General features: G+C 39.5%; 2 protein-coding genes across 13 annotated transcripts in view; both read right to left on the bottom strand.

Moving 5' to 3' along the window:
* Positions 1 to 9,525, bottom strand: part of IMPG2 (interphotoreceptor matrix proteoglycan 2) — a 56,864-nt gene extending 47,339 nt beyond the window's left edge. Inside the window, exons 1-2 of the mRNA XM_071758365.1 lie at positions 8,833 to 9,525; positions 7,340 to 7,600 (exon numbers count right to left, since the gene is read on the bottom strand). Of these exons, the coding sequence (XP_071614466.1) occupies positions 7,340 to 7,600; positions 8,833 to 8,911 (340 nt within the window). The 5' untranslated portion in view covers positions 8,912 to 9,525. The remainder of the gene's footprint in view (positions 1 to 7,339; positions 7,601 to 8,832) is intronic.
* A 6,159-nt stretch (positions 9,526 to 15,684) lies between these two features.
* The window catches only part of SENP7 (SUMO specific peptidase 7), a 39,349-nt gene continuing 31,832 nt past the window's right edge, over positions 15,685 to 23,201 (bottom strand). For all 12 annotated transcript variants that reach the window (XM_071758178.1, XM_071758215.1, XM_071758235.1 and 9 more), the window contains 7 exons: positions 21,700 to 21,792; positions 20,676 to 20,887; positions 20,210 to 20,262; positions 19,852 to 19,889; positions 19,568 to 19,636; positions 18,725 to 18,875; positions 15,685 to 17,839 (listed from right to left, as the gene is read on the bottom strand). In XM_071758178.1, coding sequence (XP_071614279.1) covers positions 17,702 to 17,839; positions 18,725 to 18,875; positions 19,568 to 19,636; positions 19,852 to 19,889; positions 20,210 to 20,262; positions 20,676 to 20,887; positions 21,700 to 21,792 — 754 coding nt within the window. In that variant the 3' untranslated portion in view covers positions 15,685 to 17,701. The remainder of the gene's footprint in view (positions 17,840 to 18,724; positions 18,876 to 19,567; positions 19,637 to 19,851; positions 19,890 to 20,209; positions 20,263 to 20,675; positions 20,888 to 21,699; positions 21,793 to 23,201) is intronic.

The following is a 23,201-nucleotide window of genomic DNA, read 5'->3' as shown; positions in this document are numbered from 1 at the left end:
TTGCACAGAATTTAAAATAAGTTTCAGATACTATAATCACAGTACTAATTTGAAAAACAGAGCAGGATGATGACAGAACAATATACCATGCTAAGAAATAAGTTAACATCTAGACCCTACTGTATATCTGGACATCTCTGACTGAATTAAGGGGATAATTACCTGGGACTATGCCCCCTGCTCTAACCTCCCTATCTCCCACGTGCTCTTTGCAAACGGGAGCAGTTGGTCACTTAATGCTCAAACAAGAACCTCTCTGTGACCCAGGATAACTGGAAGAGAGGAAGATTTATAGGATTTTCCTTGTGTCCTGGAAGAGAGCAACATTCAAAGTAGAATAACTCTAAAAAATCACTCAGAGCAGATGCCAGCCTGGAGTAGTAGTAGACAAACCTGCTTTTTGGCCTTAATCAGATTTCACTGCTTGCACATACAGAGTTCAGCAGAGGAGTGCTCTGCATTCAGGGAAAGTCCTGACATTATAAGCAAGATTTTTCAGGACACCGAGCACGTATCTATCTTCAGAAAGTAATTTTCTTCAGTCACCTTAAAAATATGATCCAAGCTGCCAAAACCAGCTCCTTACTAGTTGCTATTTCTTCCTGATACTCTGTATTCTGAACTCCCAAATCAATTAAATGTACTTGTGTAAAACTTAATGTGTAGATCACATATGGAAGCATCCTTTCATTCAGCCAAGAGATGGACGTTTTTCATAAATGATACAGGTTTATAAATAACAGCCTTAAGAAACTGTTTCACATGTGGTTGCACCCTTAAAGCTGAGCTAATTCTCACATGCTACATGGCACCATGATAAAAAAACCTCAGTTGTCCACCCCAAATTTCAGTTTATCAGAGCAGTTGAGACCATTCCTCCATTAAGATCTCTCATTTCCATGCCACATTCCTGAAAACTTTCCTACATCAAGATTAACCTTGTAGCTCATCTGTTATGTATGACTAGAGAAGAATGCAATCCTCAGACTCTGCATTATTAACTGCACTCTCACATTCCCCCTCAGGTTATGCTTTGCTTCCTGAACTCTTAGAGGCAGGGACCATGCTTCCATGCAGCCTCTGCCTCTGCACAAACTTCAGCCAATGAGACCCTAATCCTGCTCTGGGATTTCTGGATCCTGCTGGAGCACTAATAAGCTTCCTGAAGCAGAATGACATCTGTAGTGTCCTCTCCACCACCCCTCTCGTAAAACAGGGCACCCAGGAAAAGACCAAAGTCTAGTTTCAAATCCAGAAAGTCATACTAAGGAATGCCTCTCACTTCTTTCTCCAGCTCTTGTATCCTTCATTTTGACTAACAGATCTTTTACTTCAGTGTGACATTGCACAGCAACAATCCTGCAGCGAGATTTTTCCCTGTGGCAGGGATAAGTCTTCAGCAAGCTATCAGTAAGAGTTGAAGCTATGGCAATAGCTTGCACATACTCTGCAGTGGCACTATTTAATCCTACAGTTTTCAAATGGCAACACGCAAAGGGTTGGCTTTTCAGTTGCAAGTAATAATTGGCAGTGACAAGTTTCCCTAATGCTCTTAAATAAGTTTAATGTCTTTTTTAAAATAAATGTACTGAGACAGTGTCTTGCCTGAACACAAGCTGCTGTTGTATGAACAGCTGTCCCAATCAGCTCCTGATAGATTAAGGATTTGTTGTGTGTCCTTTCATTTGGATTTAGACACCCCACCGAATTCCAGACCTAAAGACTTTGTGCCATCTGTGGGCTCCAAGCCCATTAATCAGACCTAAGCTGTTAGAAAAAGGTCATATTTTCAGTGGAAGGAGGACACGGGATTTAGAAAAGGAGTCACACTCCCTGTCAAGCCACTTCCACTGCAGTAAGCAGTAACAAGTTGGGCAACAGAGCATAAATAATTGCTTCCATATTCAGAAAAAAAAAAAAAAAAAAAAAAGGGTTTGCCCATTTCTTCCTCCTGAGTATTCTAAGAATTTTTAGTTCTGACACAGAGAGATGAAAAACCCCAGGCAAACATTTGCCATGACTGCCGTTTTAACACTTCTGTTTGCCTCGCCCAGGAAACCACATCCCCCAGCCACGATGAGCTGCTTGGCACTCAGTCACCCCAGAACCTTTTTGACACACAGTTCATCTTGTCATTGGCCTCTTTATTCCAACTGACTGCTTTGTAAGACAGGGGGTTGCTTTGCAGGATGCCAAATCCAGGCTATAAGGGCTCAGTCCAAGAACCACCCCCAAGCACGCTTACATATACGGTGTTCGAGAAGCACCATAGCCTGGCTAAGAAAAGGAAGAATTTTGTTTCCATCTTTCTTTCTCATACACCTTCCTTTTCACTGTTTTGTAGCTATATGAGAGGTGCCACTCTAAGCACATAAAAAAAGAGCACAGTTCAAATCACACTCGTGTAAAGAAAGAGACAAGCAGGATTCTATCTCCTGTATCGCCTTCAGGCACATCAAAGAGGGAGACAGGTCCTATGGCTTCATCACTGTGGTTACCCAAGGAACTGCAAAGACACAACCCACAGTGTATTTGAATTCCATAATAAAAAAGATAAAGCTTATTTTCACTTGATAGCCAGGGAGAATTTTCAAAGTTTCTTATCAACAAATTCTTGAGAACACCCATAAAAGAAATAAATGTTTTCCATAACTAAAGTATAGGCATTCTGCAATTCTGAGTCAACAACGGAACACCCAAAAAAAAAAAAAAAAAAAAAAAACACCAAACAAATTAGTAGCAAACTTTTTTACTTGCATTGTAACTCCAAATTTTAAATATAAAATGCTTAAAGTAGATAGAGAATGGAAAAAAATTGTAGCATTAATAAAATTACAGCCCAACACTTCAGAGTTATGACTGAAGCTGCTTCCTTAATACAACATGCTGTGTTAACATACTCCAGCTATAAAGTAAAATAAATCTGCTGTACAGGCTTTGCGTTATCATAGAATCATAGAATAGGCTGGGTTGGAAGGGACCTCAGAGATCATCAAATCCAACCCTTGATCCACTACTGCTGCAGTTACCAGACCATGACACTGAGTGCCACATCCAGTCTCTTTTTAAATATCTCCAGGGGTGGAGAATCCACCACTTCCCTGGGCAGCCCATTCCAATGTCTGATCACCCTCTCCACAAAGAATTTCTTTACGGACCTTTCCAGGCACTGAGTTTCTAAGAGGAGCTGTAAAAACCTTAAAAATCTACCAACAAGGGAGGCAGCAGTGCCAGGAGCAGGAAGGGAGCAGACCCAGCAGTGCTGCCACACGTCACCTGAGCAGGAGCTGAGTGCTGGGGGCACGTGAGAAGAGCCCATCCCATCTTCATGGCCAGATCTCGTGCCAGACTTTCACTAGCCTGCCACAGAGGTAGCCACGGGCACAGATATATTGGGCAGTATTAGCAACACTGGGCCCTGGAGGAGACAGGATTTGTAATGACGCCTCTAATCCCTGGCAAACAATACTGATTAAAAGCATCATAAAATCGAGATCAATCTTTTAAGGCAGTGAGCTAAGAGCCTTGAAGCTACATGTGGGTGGTGGGAAGGTAAGCTCCTCTAGAAAATTACTTCCTTCATCCCTGCGGTAATAAATAATGTGTATTTTGGTGTTAACTGATCCCTCACCTACTTTGTAACCTTCTTTTAAAGAATTAAACTGTTAATTAAAAAAAAAATTAAAAACCAAGGCTTATGAGCTAAAGAGAAGCTCCCTCCTAAAGAGATGCACTCATTACAGCTGTCTACAGGAAAGTAAGTGGGTACTCAGAAGATATGCACCTGATTGACACAATAAACCAGAATTCAAACCAAGAATGCATATGAGGTGGCTTGTTCTGCAGTTTTTCCCCCAAGCACGTTTGGCATGCACATTAATACATTTTGCATGTATTCCATCCTGAAATGCCTCAGAAATTAGAAGTCCCTTAACTCATCACCAAGATAACCATCTTAAAGGTGAAGGAGGAGGGAGGAAAAACTGAATAATCAGCAGATTTGGCTCATGCCTTCCTGCAAACTTCCACTTGAACAAAGTGTCATGGACACTGAAAATAGGCAAGGTCCTGATTCTTAGGGGCAACAAAAGTTTCAAAGGCTGCCTCAGAAAGCTGGACGTGCAGTAAGACCATGTGAGTCCCAGCACATCTACTCTGGAAGCTGAAAAATCCAGCTCTTGGGAGATTATCTGCTTCAAATGCAGTATTTACACTCAAGTAATATTTACAAATAATAGAGAATATGCTAATCATATAATCATAGAATCGTTAGGGTTGGAAAAGACCTCTAAGATCACCGAGTTGAACACTGAAGATAAATCATGTTTCAAGTGGAAAAAAAAATTCCACATAGGCAGGCACAAGCTCTTTTCATCCCTACAAATGTGCAGGAAGGAGTGCAGCTTCCTTTTCTATAGACTTCATTATTGTTTTCAACACCTCCAGCTAAAATCTGGCTTGAGATGATCTTGCTTTCTCTCTCTCTCTCTCTCTCTCTCTCTGAAATTCTGTATGGCTCTCTCTCCTGCACCTGGATAGGATGCAGTGCCTCTGTGGCTCCAGCTTTAGCATTCAGGATGCATTTATCTTTCAAAACCAGAGACAATGAGCCTATTACACTCAGCCCGTGCTCAGGGACTTCTGAGGTTAACAGAAGGGACACCACATGACAGCACTGAGGACCTAGCAGGGGGTAGGGTGGCTTTCTGGCCATTTGTGTAAGTGGGCAGCACTGGAGTTTAATCCCAGTGAAATCCCATTAGTGCTTCTTAAGAGTTGAATCATGTGCAGTGGCTAGGAGCACTGAATAGTCTATTTTGAGGCAACATGCAGTCAGCTCCTTCTCCTTTTTAGCAATTTCTGCACAACTGAATGGCTTCATTGCAGTGGGAGGGAGGGAGACTGACAGACACTTCCAAAAACACCCATATTTTGGGCTGGTGCTTCTGACTACTGGTTATAATAACAACCACAAGTGAAAAACCATACCATTACTTGGACTTTAACATGCTAAAGGGTGCTACTGCTGTTTTAGAAAACACTTTTTTTCTCCAAATCCCTGTGTTTTGCTACCCTTTGGTACTTTTTAATCATTTGTTAAGTACTTCTAGTACACCTCTTGCATGTTTAAAGGCTAAAAAAAATTCTAGATGTTGAAATCTTATGAAAAACCTGTATACTGTAAAGCCTACAGCTATATGGCATAAGCACTTGCTTACAACCTATGACATAAACATTCATCAGTCTCTGACACTAGTTGAGGCAATAGCAAGATAGCAAAAGTAATTAAAGCTTGGAGCTACAGATAGATAATGATATTCCCATCCGTTTCCTTTTAAGGTTGATACAGACAGAAAAACACAACCTGGATATCAGCATATGCAAACCTTTCCTAACAAGTTCTTGTATCAAGACAGCAATCAGCCTTTCCTTCCACGGTACTGGGTTTTGCTGATATTAAAGTAAAACTAACAAAAGGATTGCACTGAAACCATCCTTTTCAAATAAAAAATGGGGCATTAATTGAATTCCTTACTTCAACAGATACAGAATAAAAAGAACGTTCTCACACACTGTTACTGAAAAATCAACAGATTCTGTGTATGTCCATATTTATCCCCTCATGGGGCATTTTTTTGCAGTGACTGGTAGTAGCTGATCTCTGAGTGCTCAACAGGGATGACATTCTTCCTAGGACTATTTTGTTGGCAGTGCAGACACAAGGAAGTCCATCTCACTGGCATTGATTCATCTAGTTAGTAAAAGCATGGCTTCAATAAAAAGTTGGTATATAATTCAATACCTTTCAAAGAACAGCTTTACAGTGAATGAAAATAACAGCATCATCAACTCTCATTTACCTCAGGTACAGGTACTCAAGATGTGATTAGCTAGACCATCACCAAATAGCTGTGAGGCACTGCATTGCTGCTACCAGAGAGGAGATGGCAAATTACTTGAACCAGACCCTTGCTCAACTTGGTGTTAATTAAAGTCACCTCTGCTTCTTGCTGAAATCTTTTTCAAAAGTTTTAAGCTAAGTGTGCTCATAGATTATCTGCTCAGGAAATCCTTGTGGATTGTGGAAGCTGTAAGTCCAGGAGGGAAGCAGATGGACTAGGTGGATTTTTCATTCAGCCTAGGACCACTAAGTTCTAAATAAGCTTTTACAGCTTAATTTACAGATTTTTCTACTTTATTATCACTCACACTTTTGCTTATTTGGTATTGCCCTTACATACTCTTATCATAGGTAACTGCAGTAAAAGTACATGGTATGGATTCACTTTGAGGAAAAAACAGTTGAGTGTCACTGTCTGGACATGAACAAAAGGTTTGTAAAGCCTGTCAGACTCTGAGGTCAGAGCTGATATCCTTTGCAAGCTGGGCATAATTCATACCTGAATGAAGCACCAATCTCATGTAGTTCCACTTGGCTCTCTAAATACATTCTTAATGTTTCCTTCTTCACAGACACCCAGCAGCTCCTGGTTTTAACTATTTTTCACTGCTCTAAGTGAATAAACTGAGTTCCCAGTGGAACTTTCTTCTACAGGCTATCAAAAAAGTCTCATTAAGTATGTGTTTCTGAAGACATTTCCTTCTCCTTCAAGTGACAACAGCTCTTTCCCATTTCACTAATTACATGAAAATCTTAAGACACTGTGGATTGTTTGAATGCAACAATACACACACACCTCAATGCCCCATTTCAGTGTTGCAAGGCAGAAGGGTTTAAAATACATCACATTGCTGTAATATTTCATCCCATGAAAGAAGCTGTTAGTGGGAATATTTCAGCTTTTCAGAGAAAGTTGTCACACCACCTTCTGCATCTTAAAAGAAAGGTTTTGTCTGTATTACGCTGCAGCCAGATGCAGAGATTGGCTTTCTAGACAAGAGATGCTGCTTTACACAACCATAATCAAAAGTCACATGGCTGAGACATTAGTGCCTCAGACTTGAGTCTCTTCTGGAAGATGCTCCAGTGGATTCTAATAGCACTTGAAGAATGCTAAATAAAAACAAGCCATTTATCTAACCTGTAACACCTGTCTTTCTTAGCATTCAAATTCTTCCAGATGTGTAGTTATTAAAAACTAACTGTGTTTTTGGGGACTGAGAGTTTTAATGACATATGAGCAGAATCAGAAGGTGGGGTTTTTTAGCTCAGAACAGCTCTCATAAGGAACATTATCCCACAAAACTAAACTTTCTTGGTTAATAATATATTTCCTACAGTCTGGTATTTCTGATGGTTAAAAGTTTCATCTGTTTATTAATTTTTTAATAAATAAATGTTCTTCTGCTATTACCCATAAGGTGTGCCATCACTTACCTCTGAGCCTGAAATATTTCAGATGGTTGGCAATAGCCTGCTCAACAGATTCATCAGGGCAGATCTTAACTCCACTGGGGAACAGGATGGATCTCTTCCTTCGTAACAGCAAATGCCCGATGGCCTGTTCAGCTTCCACAATGCCACTAAGTTTTCTCAATTCAGGAGGCAGAGAAGGGGTTGGCAACTGCCAGCCACTGAGCTGAGGGGTTGGTGAACCAACTTCAGCCTGTCCTCCTTCTGTAGACAAGTAATTTTCTGCTGTAAAATTAAAATCACATGAATTTTTCAGATGAGATAGTGATGCGATCATTTTGTGCCATATTGCCATTTGCTCTGCACTCTGAAAGACATCACCAGGCTTTTTACTGTTAATAAAACCTGTCTGTATGACTGTACCATTCTGAACAACCTTAAGCTCTTTACAGCATCCCATCAAATAACAACATAACTTAAAGCCCTAACCCTTTGAGTAATAATGGTTTCTGTTTAACTTCCTTTCTGTGATTTTGGCTTGTTTAAGCCAATGGGACATGAAATGAGTGGTTAACTAACAAGTCTCCTCGTTTCATACTTTATCAACAGGAAACATTTAAATCCCTTGCAGCAAGAAAACTGCTTGCATCAACAGCTACCCAGTAAACCTTTCACAACTTTACCTGACTAGAGTGGGGAAAAATAGAACAGGGGGAAAAGGGCTCACCAGCTTTAGCTTTTTAAAACTTTCCTCTTATGCTAGTTCCTCCACATCACTCCAGAGGAAGTTTTACAGCTGAGGGTAGAATGAGTCTAACAATAATTCCCTAGCCTTCACAGATATCTGATATGAAATTAGTTAATTCATATTTCATTGTTCATTTTTTTCCCAGAAAAACATGACTGAAGAATCACCACCAATCATTTATCAGAGAGAGAACAGTAAGAAGTGTATGGTATTTTTCATCCCAGAGATTCTGAGCTTATTCTGCAACTTCAAAGTCAATAGGACCCTTGAGTTCAGCAACTGAAAGATGAAGAACATGGTTATTTTGCTGCTGTATTAATAGTGAGGTCTACTGCAAGAAGACCACCACCAGATAGTACATCTGAGGGAGAAGGGAACATGAAAAGAGGTCACTAAGGCATCAATCTTACCCAAACTGACACAACTCCAGTGTGCATATGCAGAAGAAAGAACCTCATTTTTTTTGCAATTTAATACAAAATTATTAACAAAAAAAAGGACCATTTATCAGTAATTAATGTCTCTCAAACTTAGAAAAAAAACTACTCTTGTCAGTTCTACATTCAAAACAACACAAATCTACAGTTAAACATCTCTGAAATCACTCTAAGTATTCCATATTTACACTGATATTGTGGCACAGATTTGACCAACCATTACCCTGTACTAGTCCCTCTCGTTATAACTAAAGCAGAAAGGTATTTTTATTTCATCACATTGCCATAGGAAAACTTAGAAAACAAGAATATTAATAAGTTTCCTAAATTACCTGTTATGATTTGAAGATCACCTGTAGTCATTCCCAAAAGCAGAGGCCAAAGAAACATTTTCCAAATGAAGACAAACATACTTATTTGGGTAAAAAAAACCCCAATATGCAAGGAGAAATAAAAATAAAAATAAAAATCCCTTTTTAGCAAAAGAGCTGTTGTCTTTAACACATCCTTGAAACAAACAAGAGTGTTGCCCTTCTTGAAGTCACCTATAATTGTCTTCAGGAAAAGACATTAGGTATAAAAAGTCAACCAAGACATCCTGGGGAATGTTCTTTTTGAAGACTATTCCACTTCAGTGAAGAAACAAGAAAAGGTGATGGAAGTAAACTCCTTGGAGCTAGCAGATGGACTGAGACAATTTTTTAATTTTAATCTGGCCAGCTAAGCTCTTTACCAGAGCTTGTCACACCATTAACAGGCAGTCCAAACAAGGACAGCACCTTTCACATTCAATTAACCACGTTTTTTCATTGGCCCTTCAATTTCTGCCCTTTTTTATATATAATGCTGATCACAAAACATCAGCAGGAGCACACTCAGCTCCAGTGGAACATCTCCTTGTGTTTTGTCTTCTGCTTGTACATATATCTTAAAATGCACTGACTCACTTAAGCACTGACACACATGTAGGTAACACTGAAGCAAGTAGGATGGTTTCTCCTGGTGACAGAGCTAATACAGCCCTGCTGCCTGTGCTAAAGGGGAAAAAAATGTGTTAAACCACTGTTCCTCGCATTCAAGATGAGGTATTTCCCCCGGAGATAACATCAGGGCACACTCTGATTCTTTCATCTCTTTTCAGGTATTATCTGACATGAGCAGCAGGAACAAATCAGTACAGATGACTGAAGAGATGATCAGCTAAGAACATCTACAGAGGGGACAGAGTGCAGGAGAGCAGCAGCAGCCTCAGCTTTTCCCTCCTGTTCAGGGTCAGCTCTTGGTGGAAATGTATCTGGAAATAGTCCTGTAATGGCAGATGGTACTCAGACCACTAGAAATATCCCCTCATAATTGTACCTTCAATGGTATTAACTCAGTACTTGCTGCTTACTGCATTCAGATCAATCTGAGCAAGCTGCTGGTCTCTCCGAAGGAACTATTTTTGGTAGTGGTTTTACATAAATATTTCAAAGCTGGATGCCAAAGCTTCCCAGGTGACAGTCTGCAGAGCATTTGCACAGAGCTCCCTGAGTACACAGTGCTGACTCCTCTCTTCTCACTGCTCTGCTGAACTCCAGCCACTCAGCTAACACTGGCAGTTCCTGATAGGACACTCAGGACACTCACAAGAATCAAATCAAACCACCTTTGTTTTTAGGTTCAAAACTGAAGTAGGTATTTTTCAAAACGACAACATAATTTTCCTCATTCTCTCAAATTATTAAATTACTCTTATAAGTTAAAGCACTGAGCTACTCGTAATACTTCCACAGAGTTTTTCTAGAACCAGACAGTTTGGATGCATCGAGCCAGCACTGTTCACCTGGGCTGGCTCTCTGCAATACTCGCAGAAGCTCCATGAGTTCTCAGCATGCTGGAGCTGTAAACTGAGCAGCCCTGATAACAACGAGGCACAGAAACATTGCACTGGTGCTCACAGACTCTTTGGAAGCCTCAGCATCTCCAGGTAGACAGAAGAATTTTTGAGGTTAGCCTGAGTACCTTTATTACAATCCTGGATTCAGCAGCATGGACCAGCCTCTTGTTTTAATCCTTTGCAGAGACTGTGAAACAGAGAAAGACCCTGACAGGGTTAACTCCTGGCGGGATAAATTCCTGTAACTTTCCACTAAAGCTGTGTGAACATCTTCTGTCTTGTAAGTACAGATCTTGCTTTTAAAAAACAAGACACTGCCAAGGCCAACTAGGCAGTGAGGGGATTAACTTCTGTAAAGTGTAGGTCTTGTTCTCAAAACAAGGCACTGCCAAGGCTAGCTAGGCACTGGGGGAGTCTGAACACCTGCATGGAGACAGGATGAGGATGCCACAACCAGCAGATAAGGGAGAAATTATCGCAAGGGTCCAATTTAGCTCTGTAACAAGAGGATGAAGTCATCGAAAACAGGAGAGACAAAGAGTTCAAGTTTCAAGAAAGATTTTTTACTTCATCCAAAGACCCCCCCTGACATCTCCGCCCAGACTCCGCCTGTCATGAATATTATAATTCTATGTTGCAAACTTATGAATATGTATGTAACCTCCCCTATAAATACCCTAACCCTTTCCCTCGGGGGCAGAACTCTTTGTCCAGCGAGAGCTGGGAGTTCCCCGGATCCACAATTTTAAGCCTTTTACTGTTTAAAGGCTTAAAACTCTGTCTCTAAACAGTTTTATTAGGCCTTTTTGGGCTTCAACTGCAATGCTTTCAATGTCATGAATGATTTTTGGTTGCATTACCCTGCAAAAATGCAACTGAATCAAGATTAGAAATACTATCCATGCTTATAAAGGCAAACTCTAATTTACCTCAAGAATACATGACAATTAATCCTTTAAAGGCAAACTCTAACTTACCTCAAGAATGCATGACAATTAATCCTTTAAGAGGAAACTTGCAGAATACATGTGCTTCAGTGAGACCATGAAATCCAACTGGTTTTCCTTGAGAGTCTTCAGATTTACCACGCTGCTGGTTTTGTCATCAACAAATTAGTCAAAAGTTCTTGGAATGTGAATAGGATAAAATCTACCTGCTTTATAACTCTGTCAAAATTTGTTTTCTATCGTATGACTATATCAGCTTCTGCGTGATAATTTTAAAATAATCAAATTCAATTTTATTAATATTGATTCAAGTTATCAATGTTAAGCTCAGCACTGATTTCAGCACTGAAATTCAGATCTGCAATAGACTGAAATCTCCTACATTTATGATATCAAAATGTATAATTAAAACCACAATCATCATTTAAAGTTTCTTAAAACAAGCAAAAAACTCTTCCAATAGTTTTCCAAAATAGCCTTGGAAAAGTAACTCCTCCTTTGACTAGTGTCTTTACAGTAATGCTTTACATCAGAAGATGCATATTTTTTAATTTACAGCAGTCAAATATTATCTGTTCAAAAGTACTTAAGAAAATTATATTCTTGCTGGGGAAAAAAAGGAAGTATAACCCTAGTGATATAACATGCCAAGGTAACATCAATCCTTTCAAAACCAGAAAGACAATCTTCTGACACTTTGTATTTCTGAAAAGAAAGGACATGCACTTTCCCATAGTGGATGGGATTAATCTCAATTATGTCCCTACCTGCTAATGGTCACTTAAAATTCTGCTACAGTGCACATACTGTTTTCAATAAATTGGTTTAAAATGTAGTTTATTCAAATGCTATTTATTCAGAAAGTTAAATCCATTCATCTGTAGCTGAATAATGCAGAATAAGGTATACCTTAATGAAAATGCCTCTAATGAAGAGCCATACGATGGCAGACTCTCCCCACCTCCATCAAAATTATAAAACATCAAAATTATACATTGTCTGCTGTGATCAGACCGCACCAACTGAATTTATGGCACTTCATAGAATCATTGAATCACAGAATCAGCTGGGTTGGAAGGGACCTCTGGAATCATCGAGTCCAACCCTCGATCTACTACCGGTGTGGTTACCAGCCCATGGCACTGAGTGCCACATCCAGGCTCTTTTTAAATATCTCCAGGGACGGAGAATCCACCACTTCCCTGGGCAGCCCATTCCAATGTCTGATCACCCTCTCAGTAAAGAAATTCTTTCTAATGTCCAACCTAAACATCCCCTGGCACAACTTGAGACCGTGCCCTCTTGTCTTGCTGAGAGTTGCCTGGGAAAAGAGACCAACCCCCCCCTGGCTACACCCTCCTTTCAGGGAGTTGTAGAGAGTGATGAGGTCTCCTCTGAGCCTCCTCTTCTCCAGGCTGAACAGCCCCAGCTCCCTCAGCCTCTCCTCATAGGATCTGTGCTCGAGTCCCTTCACCAGCCTAATTGCCCTCCTTTGGACCTGCTCCAGGACCTCAATCTCCTTCCTGAACTGAGGGGCCCAGAACTGGACTCAGTACTCAAGGTGTGGCCTCACCAGCACTGAGTACAGGGGCAGAATCACTTCCCTGGACCTGCTGGCCACGCTGTTCCTGATACAGGCCAGGATGCCATTGGCCTTCTTGGCCACCTGGGCACACTGCTGGCTCATGTTCAGCTTCCTGTCAATCCAGACTCCCAGGTCCCTTTCTGCCTGGCTGCTCTCAGCCACTCTGTGCCCACCCTGGAGCTCCCCATGGGGTTGTTGTGGCCAAAGCGCAGGACCCGGCACTTGGCCTTGTTGAACCTCATCCCATTGGAATCAGCCCAACTCTCCAGTCTGTCCAGGTCCCTCTGCAGAGCCCTCCTGCCTTACAGCTGATCCACACTTCCCCCCAGTTTAGTGATGTCTGCAAACTTGCTGATGATGGACTCAATCCCCTCATCTAAATCGTCAATAAAGATATTAAATAGAACTGGGCCCAACACTGATCCCTGGGGGACACCACTGGTGACCGGCCGCCAACTGGATCAGCACCGTTCAGCACCACTCTCTGGGCCCGGCCCTCCAGCCAGTTCCTAACCCAGCACAGGGTTCTCCTGTCCAAGCTGTGGGCTGACAGCTTTTTCAGGAGAATGCTGTGGGAGATGGTGTCAAAGGCCTTGCTGAAGTCCAGGTAGACCACATCCACAGCCTTCCCCTCATCCACCAGGTGGGTCACCCGATCATAAAAGGAGATCAGGTTGGTCAGACAGGACCTGCCCTTTCTAAACCAGTGCTGGCTGGGTCTGATCCCTTGCCCATCCTGCAGGTGCTGTGTGATTACACTGAGGATGATCTGTTCCATAACCCTGCCAGGCACTGAGGTCAGGCTGACAGGCCTGTAGTTTCCTGGGTTCTCCTTCTGGCCCTTTTTGTGGATTGGCGTGACATTCGCCAACTTCCAATCATCTGGGATGTCCCCAGTGAGCCAGGACTGTTGGTAGATGATAGAGAGAGGCTTGGCGAGCTCTTCTGCCAGCTCCCTCATCACCCTTGGGTGGATCCCATCTGGTCCCATAGACTTGTGGGGATCCAAGCAGCTCAGTAGGTCACTGACTGTTTCCATCTGGATTACAGGGGTGCTGTTCCGATTCTTGTTTCTTTCTACAAGCTCCAGAAGCCAGCTGTCCTCAGGACAACCTGTCTTACTGTTGAAAACTGAGGCAAAGAAGGTGTTAAATAAAGTACTCACACACACAAAAAAAATCAGTTTAGCTAGGAAAATTAGGTTAGACAAGACCTTTTCACTTGTTCCATTTCTGTGGTTGCTGTTTAGACATTTAGCCTCCCAGCTGAACAAAGCTGACCCACCATAGCCTGTCACACAGCCACCTCTTCCATCACATAGTATTGCAAAATATTTGGAATGGAAAAATCAGGAAGTGAAGTCAACCAAATTAGCAGTTAATCTAGTCTGACCTTGTAAAGTAAGCCTATTGTCAGCATTCCCTCTTTTCTGAACTGTTGATGAACTATCTCCTACCTTGCTCACTGATCTCTCAGTGCCTATGGTACACCTTTGAACAGTGCTTCCAACTTCAGTTTGGCTGGACAGAATTCTTCCTGCTGATCTTGGTTTTATTTGATCATTTTCAATCCCAAGACCTTCCAAGTCTTACTCTACAACTCCTACTGCTCCATCTAGAAACCAGAATTGGTCTGGTTTGGTTTTGGGGTTTTTTTTTGGGGGGGAGCAGGGGAACACCCAGGAGCAATACTGTTTCCCTGTCATAATCAAGATAAAAGTATTACTACTATGGCTTTTAAGTATTATTTTATGAGGTGTAGTACTTACCAAGTACTGCAAGCTCTTTTCAGAGTCAGTATCTGAGAGGCAAGTCCCAGAAAGGACAGACAGACTGCAATGAATCTAAACGTGCCATTCCAGATGAAAAACAGCAGTCCACAGATAATTTTTTTAAAAGCACACTTAAGAGTTTCATTATTCACTTTTTCAGCTCTTAATGAATACTACGGGGAGGGGAGGTTATGTTTTTCCTGGAAGATATACTTCCTATAAGTTACTTCACTTCCACTTTGTTTCTTTTCATAATTGCCAACAGTACCTTGAACAGATCTCTTGTGACTCCAATTTCTTCAGGAAAGCCAGTTTCTGGTACCACCCAGACAGAATGTGTTGGTTCCTTTTAAATAAACTGATAGCTACATTTAACACTTTGAAAACAATTCATTGCCTTGAAACCAAAATTACACCATGCAGGGTAAAAAGCCTTACAAAGACTGGTTTGTTTTGAAGCATCAGGATACTCCACCATTTCACTTAAACAGGTACCCATACAGGAAATGGAGATGAAGGACATAGATGTGCAGAAAGGTCCCTTAGCCAGCTTGAAGCTATATATACATATGCTAAAAATTATCTTTGGGGAGTTCCAGCAAATAAAAAAGAAGCAAAAAGGCACCTGGAGTGTAACTTTTTCCACAGACACTTCCAGTATTCACCACATACCTGTTAAATGTAAACGGCTGGAATGGGGCTGATGGACCCAGGCATTTCCCAGGTTAGTCATCCAGGCTGTCAAGACAATTATTAGCTTAACTACAGAAAATGACTGCAAGGCTCTTGAACAAATGTTGTTTGACACAAGAAGCTATGAGCTAGCTGCATGCCATTATAAGGACTGGAGAACAAATAATCACTTTGATACAGTTTTGGGTTAAGAGACACATACTGTGGATACACCTCAAAAGCAGTCAGATGGCCTCTCTTACTGTCCACTACACCATTGGCTACTTGTGGCAGCTGGGAAAAGAATGGTAACAAATCACATTCAGCAACTTCTGGAGATAATTTTAATATCAAATGTATTGGCATTCTCATAGCAAAGGCAATAATTTCATGTTATAAAACCAATTTAGAAAATTTTATACATTACTTTTGCTTTTAAATATCTATAAACCAGTCAATCTAAAACAAAAAAAGAACAAATTTATAAGAAAAACTAACTTTACCATAAGAAAAAGCCCAAACTACTTTTCATAAGGAAACAACGAAAATATGCATAAATTAAAAAGGTGTAGAAAAAGGGCACACACTTAGGCATTTTATCTTTCATTTGTCTTAAAACAAATACACAGACTATCCCTATAATGCTGATACTGTTGTTTAGGTGATAAAAGCCACACAGGAAAGATGTTGGTGGCAGGTAGTGACAAACTACAGAATTAAAGTAGAAACACAGAAAAAACCACACAGTAATTGTATTAGGCTGCTCACAGTTTTACATAAGGTAACTGTGCTCAGCCAACTATCTTCTTAATAGTTGCCTCTCTTCAGAAAAAATGCTTCCTGATTTGAGAAACAATTGTGAGGGATTATTTTGGATGACTGTACAGAACCTGAAGTAATAACTGGATTTTGCAAATGCTAGGTTTCAGAGTCATCTTGAGGGAAGGGGCCCTGAGAATTCTGCAATGTCATAAAAATGTTCACATCTTTGGGTTGCCCTCAATTTTTATTTTAACTCTGTAGCATATTTCCAGCTTTAAGAGCTCTGGTTTTGTAGGTGCATTTATGGCACAGATGGTTTCAGTGGTTACCTGACACATGGCCCTTCTTAAGGGTGCAATGACACTTGTTTACTTACAGTGAGGAAAGGAAAAAGCATCCCCTTAAGTCACCTCCTGTAACGTAGCAACCACATAAAATTAAGTGTGCACATGTCAAAACATTATTGAAGTCTCAAGTGCTTACTGAAGAAAAACTAAATAAATACATCGTGTTCAAACACTCAGATATTTGGGTATCTTTACTCAGTTTTCCTGAGCAATGTATAAACCCTGTTTGTCTTATCTGCAAATTACATATCTTAAAGATATGTAACATAGTGACCTTCTTGAAAGAAAACAGCCTTATTTTTCAGTAAAACACCTCAAACTTTTGAGACTGTTGAGCTACAATCTGTTTGCCTTCCTAATGTAAATGATGCCATAAGATTCGCAGGTACAACTCCCAAAAATAAGGCAAATAGGATTAAGACTCTACATCCTACATGCAATGTAGTGGCATGTACTTCTAGAACAAGATTTCTTCAAAAATCTGGTAAAAAAAAATTCAGAAAAAGTACTTTAAAAAAAAATTCACCTTCAACTTGAAAAGATCTCAATCAAATGTCTTCCAGTCTTGGGAATAAAATTCTTATGATGAAAATACCAGGGACAAAAAAAAAAAAAAAATAAAATGAAAATAAAAAATAATCAAAAGTCAGCCACCTCAAATATTGGCAGAATTTTCTGACTCATGCAGAATACTTCTGCATATAATGAGAAACAAACAAACAAACGAAACAAAAACATCTCTAAAGAGAGTCAATTAGATACTTAAATTAAAACAATACATAGTATTAATTCTATCTGAGTTGCAAAATTGAAAGAGACACAGCATAGGGTCAAAAATCCTGTCTTCAGATCTGACTCCTGCATGGTCATGCATATTCATATAGTATTGTAAAGAACTGGCTCCAAAACATGAAAATATTTTTACATCCTTGTGGCACACAGCTGTATACATCTTTCATATTCCACAAAAATAATTAATTAGCAATTCATATATATTAGCTTAACTTACATATTTACACTTTTATCTACAACTTTCTCCCTTCCTTGTCACAACTTTATGACTACAAATGAAAAAAAATCTTTAAATAAATACACACTGAACAATTAAAATACTTCTTGTGGTTCTTTTCTCTTTTTTTTTCTTCCTTGCAAGGCAGAAAGAGCCCAGATGCTCCTCAGCAGAATTTCAGTTACTTCATACAGCAATGTTCTTTGCCTGGTCTGGCTTATTAGATTTATTAGCTGCTGCTGCCACTGTGCTGTTGGAAGTGCAGTTGCAAGATCAGGTCTCTAATTTCTTCTCTTTTGCTTCTGATCAGCTGACGAGGGAACCACGTCTCCAGATGCAATGGCTGTTCAAAGTTAACTATGGGATTCTGGTAACAGAAAAAGGAGTATTTATAGCAACCTCCAAAAACAGTTTAAACCCTCCCATTACTGCTGAGACCAAGGGAGTACAAAAAAGTTTCCATAAGACTGTGACAGACTTCAAAGTCAAATTCCAGTTCCTCCATGGTAAGCACACATATGTCAATTACATACAGATGCCCTTCCCACAGCCCACTTGTGGTTAACACCAAACAGATTATCACTACTTGTCTTAAAAGATACACTGGTATAAGCACATATTCAAGACAGATTCCACATTCTATGATACAAATAGATGTACTCTTGATATCTAACAAGGAAAAGATGCACTTAGTCACAAAGCATACATTACAATCACACCATAGGGAAGGATCAAACATAAAGAATTAAGCATGATGAGGTTTTGATAACTTCTCATCCAACCCTAGGCAGAGTTCTATGCATTCTAGCAGTTCTCACATGAAGGGCAACTCTACCTCCTCATCTTCCCAGCCTGTCCTTCCTAAAGAGTCTGTGATTCGTCCACTCCAGTCACAAGACAGCCCCGGAACTGCACACAGATAACTAATTCCTCACATTTATTCCCCACTATGTGTGCATTAGTGTACAAACACTTTGGAATGGCAATCTGTTCTGCTACAGAATAAAAATCTGTCCACTGGCCAAGGTTTCACACAAGGCTTTCCATGCACAGGACTGTCAGGTGGAATGTGGGCCACATGCAAAAGCATCAAACAAGCAGAACCATTCAAAGGACCAACACAACACTGCAGAGCACTGATTAGGGGTTGGAGAGCTGAGAGCACCCTAAAAGACAGTGTCTGAAGCCCAGCATCTGCTTTTGTGACTTTAAGGTGACTTTGGGGACAAGGCTAGGTAGTTTCCATTTGTACCTGGAAGAAGCTTTCCACATATTGCAGCAAATAGACCCCACAGTCACTGCTGTTATCTTGTTTAGGCACTCTGGGACACAGATCAACCATTGTTGATTTACTAAATGTTCGGTGTGTTTTTCGTTTAGCTTCCCATTCCATTTCAAGGTACCTACAAAAGAAAGCAAACAGATTAAAGACTTGAGAAGTAACTCCCAGGCTCAATGTGTTTTGAAATACTACTCCATATTTTTCTGAAGCTGGCTGAAAAACTAAAATAGCTTTAACCAAGTTCTTTCACAGAATCTGTCAAAGAACTTCATATAAGAAATAACACAATTTCCACTACCCCAATATTCTAACACAGTAAGGGGCACATTATACACAATGCCACATAACACACAATGTACAAATTTGAAAGATAAGTGATGCCATCTAAAAACCAGTTATTTGTGATGAGTTTCTTCAAGCTAATAGGATACCGGTACATTTTTAAACCTTAACTAAGGAAGAACTCTAGTAATCTTCCCTGGCTACCACACAGATACACAGATATAGCTACATTTGCTACATTTTTTTGCACATAGATAGGAGTGGACTTATCACTGTAATTCCATTATTTTTTTTTCTTCAATTTCAAAAGGACTGTCCCCTTTACAATTTTTGCATTACACTTGGGCTGCAGAACAAAGACAGGCTTTTCACACAAGCCTCTGTACTCCTAGTACAATTTTCTTTGGTTTGGTTCTTAACAGATTTTCCTTTAGCATTAGGAAAGCATGCTTTTATAAAGGAAATTATTTTGAACATAGAAATATGACCAGCAGCATCTTTTTCTAATAAATAGAAACTGTAGTTACTTACTCTCTCAAAACCTGAACTGTTTTCTGCACGGAACCAGCTTTCAAAGAATCTAAGATGAGTATACAAGGCCTGTTAAAAACAAATTAACAAATAATTGTAGTCATTCATTATTGAGGCAAGTATTTTGTTTTAATACAGCTTAACAAGAGCATCAGCATCTGAACAAACACGGAAAAAAATTAACAAGTTCCTACAGCTATGGCTTTATGAAAAATCACAGGGTAACTGCAGCATTTCCTAATATAATTTAATGATACAATATCAGTATGAAAACAGAAACATACCTTTTACAAATCAGCCTTTTGGAACTATTCAAGGACATCTGGGAGAAGAGAAAATAAAAATAACCTTAAAAACCCTATAATTATTAAATCTATGAAGACACTTGAATTTGAGGTAAAGCCATAGAGGCTTCTAACTCAGAAAGGAAGAAAATTATATATAATTTTGAAAAACACATAGCATAGGCAACCTAGGTGGGCAACAGAGGACTTAAGGCTAAGCCAAAGTGCCCCACATATGCTGCAAGACAAGCAAATATCAACACTTGCTGCAAAAAAGATAATGCAAAATCACTTCAAGTCTCAGAGCCTTTAGAAACAGCAATCCACGCTTTCTCTATCAGCAGGAAAAGGCACTTACTTTAGAAATACCTGAATCCAGGGCTGAAGTAGAAGTAGCAATTTCATTGCCACCTAGTACAAAAGAATTAAACAGTCTTAAGAGAACATTTCCTAACTGAAATATTTGTATTTTCAAAATCATGATTACTATAATTTAGAATAGTGCAGTATATCTGTATAGTATAGAGAAGTATATTCACCATGATAGTGAAGTGTAATCTGATTTTGTTTCACTTCTGAATGCTCAAATACCAGAGTTACTGACAGGCTTCCTTCCCAATAAAATCTTATTGAAATCCTAGGACTTTCCATTCATGAAGGGAACAGAGACTCTGGTTTTATAAGTCCTTTGTATTCTTATATATAGCAACAAAAACATATTACACCAATCTTGATGTGAATGATACTTTTTAAGCCATCATATCTCTTCTTCCAACTGTTAGAACTGTATATGGCTTGACATAATTTACTTGGAGATTACCTACCTTTTGAGAACAAACTTCTGCTAGCATCCATTTCTTCTTTATCCTTGGAGTTGTCAGTCAAGACCAACACTGAACTAGTTCTAGTGTTCTCACTCTCTGACTGAAGTGGAGACTGCTGAGGCTGCTCATACAATGAATTCTGCTGGGGACACTCCTCGTACACAGCTTCTTCTAACCATGGGAAACAGATAACTGCAATGTACCAATGGGACCTGCCCAGCAGTGGAAAGAATGGGGGGAAAAAAAGTCAAGCCCGTGTAACGTTTGGTTCTCAAAAGGATTTGTAAAGTTTTTATTGCATCAAGAGCTCAGGAACAACTGTTCCATGACATGTAACCAGCATTGCTATGTTCCTTCATGGCACCTCCTACTAACCTTTCTCACTCATTTTTTACTTTGCATTGTAGCATAACAGCAAAAATAAGTATCAAGCCCTTAAAAAAATACAGCGCAAAAACACTACAGCAATTTATCGGGGTCTCACCACCCATCCTACACTTAAAAAAAAAAAAAGGTAATACAATCCTTTGTAATGGTAATCCCAGTTTCGACTATATCTGAGGGCATGCCATGATTATCTCTTTCTGCAGCTGTTTTGCATATGTAACTCAATGACTATTCAGTTTTACTGGAGTTTCCATGTGCAGGTCAGTTATTCAACCCAACCAAGGCCCAGGCCACAGAAGTACTACTCCTGATCCATTAATACCATGAGTTGCAGCAATTTCTTTATATAAATATTATTTAAGTGCACAGGAAACATCACAACACACAATCGTCTATAAAAATAAAAAAAAACAGTTTTCAGTAAAACGAAAAACAAAGATGTGAAGTTTACCAGAGACTAGTTAAATAAATAAAAAGTTTAACTTTTGAAGAGACTTCAAAATTACTCATTCCACACCTGTTACTTCTTCAGAAGCAACTGTGTTCAAGCTTATGGTAAAAAGTCTTTTTATCACCATAACACTCAAATGTTTGAATATTAAATATCAGAAAAGGTATCTGAAACACACAGACTTACTCCTCATTCACAGGCACAAAGATATAATCTTTGCTGAAGATGTTTATATGACGAGTCCATGTTCTTACTCTTCTGTGTCTTCTCTGTGCCACTCTGCAGAAAACAAATGACAAGTTATTCTGATTTGTTCTTTTTAGCTAAAGCAAGGTAGAGGGATTAGTACTCCTACATCTTCCCAATCCCTCAATGTTTTTTTTTCATTCATGCTTGAAATTTCCCCAACAGAGGAAAAATAAATCAGCACACCACTAAGCTCAAGTGATTAGCAAGCCATTTCCAAACCATCTTAAATTCTTTTTGGAAAAATATATCATCTGCAGCCTTGAAAGGATTTTTTTTTAGTTATTTATCCAGTAATTATGATTTACTACATATAAAGATCTCATCTAAACACCAGCTAGTGTAGAAGTAGCAATTTACAAACTCATCAATTGAACTTCACAACAGCAGTTTTGGAGACCTGCCTAAAAAACCTTATCTTTTGAAGAAAAAAAGCTAAAATGCCTTGCATAGGGTCATGCAACACACCTGTAACAAAGCCAAAACTGAAACAGATCCCCTTCAGTCCTGAGCTTTAAATTAAATGGTGGAGAACATTTAATTTCCAGTCCTACAAACATAAGCGTGAAAATAGGATACTAGGAGAACAAGAAAAGTTCAACAAGAAACCTAAATTTAGATATTCAGCTTTCTTAATTTGCACAAACTTAAAATATAGAACAATGGTTTGTTGAACTTTGCTCCAATCTGATCTGGAAACATAATTCACCTTACTGAGGAGACATTCTGATTCCACCCTGCTCTGTGATCAAGAAACTTAACTTCATCATAGAAGGAACAGGAGAAAAGGAGTAAATAATGGGAAAAAAAAGGCTGCTTTGGGATTTGCTGCAAACTTCCTCTGTCACATGACTAGAAGCACTGGGAACTTCAAAGGGGACAGCATGTTTGCAACCTGGGAAAGCACCTATAGAAGCTTTCTGAATCTACTGCCTAAGCAGTATGAAGGAAGAGAAGAAAAGGGTCTTTAATTAAGTAACAACACCAGCTGAGATGAATTTCATTTACAACAGTACATGGCCCGATTTTCCACTCTCCATTTATACAAAACACAGAAATAAACAAACAAAACCCAAAGTACCCTTAAATCACATTTGTATCTAAATCCAAATATAAAACTAGAATTTCTATAACTGTCTCCCGTCTGGAGCAGTTACAGTCCTTGAAACACATTAAGAGTGAATTAAGAGTACTATCCTAGTTCTTCAAGAAGGTTATGGACAGTACAGAGCAGTCCAAACTTGTGAAAGAAATTAGATCAAGGCACAACATCATTCTTAACATGGGTAACTTTGCCTCCACCTCAGACCAGTTAGGCACAGAAGACAGTAAATGATGGAAAACAGCCTCTCAAGCTTAGTTCCTTGAATTTTTCAGACATCTTTGAAAATATTAGAGAAGCTGCATTTTTTCCCTTAAACATGGCTTTCACCCAGCAGTGA

Source organism: Heliangelus exortis, chromosome 1 (assembly GCF_036169615.1).
Source record: "Heliangelus exortis chromosome 1, bHelExo1.hap1, whole genome shotgun sequence".
Lineage (NCBI taxonomy): Eukaryota > Metazoa > Chordata > Aves > Apodiformes > Trochilidae > Heliangelus > Heliangelus exortis.
The sequence above is the reverse complement of the archived record's forward strand: the minus strand, read 5'-3'. Positions and strand labels throughout refer to the sequence as shown.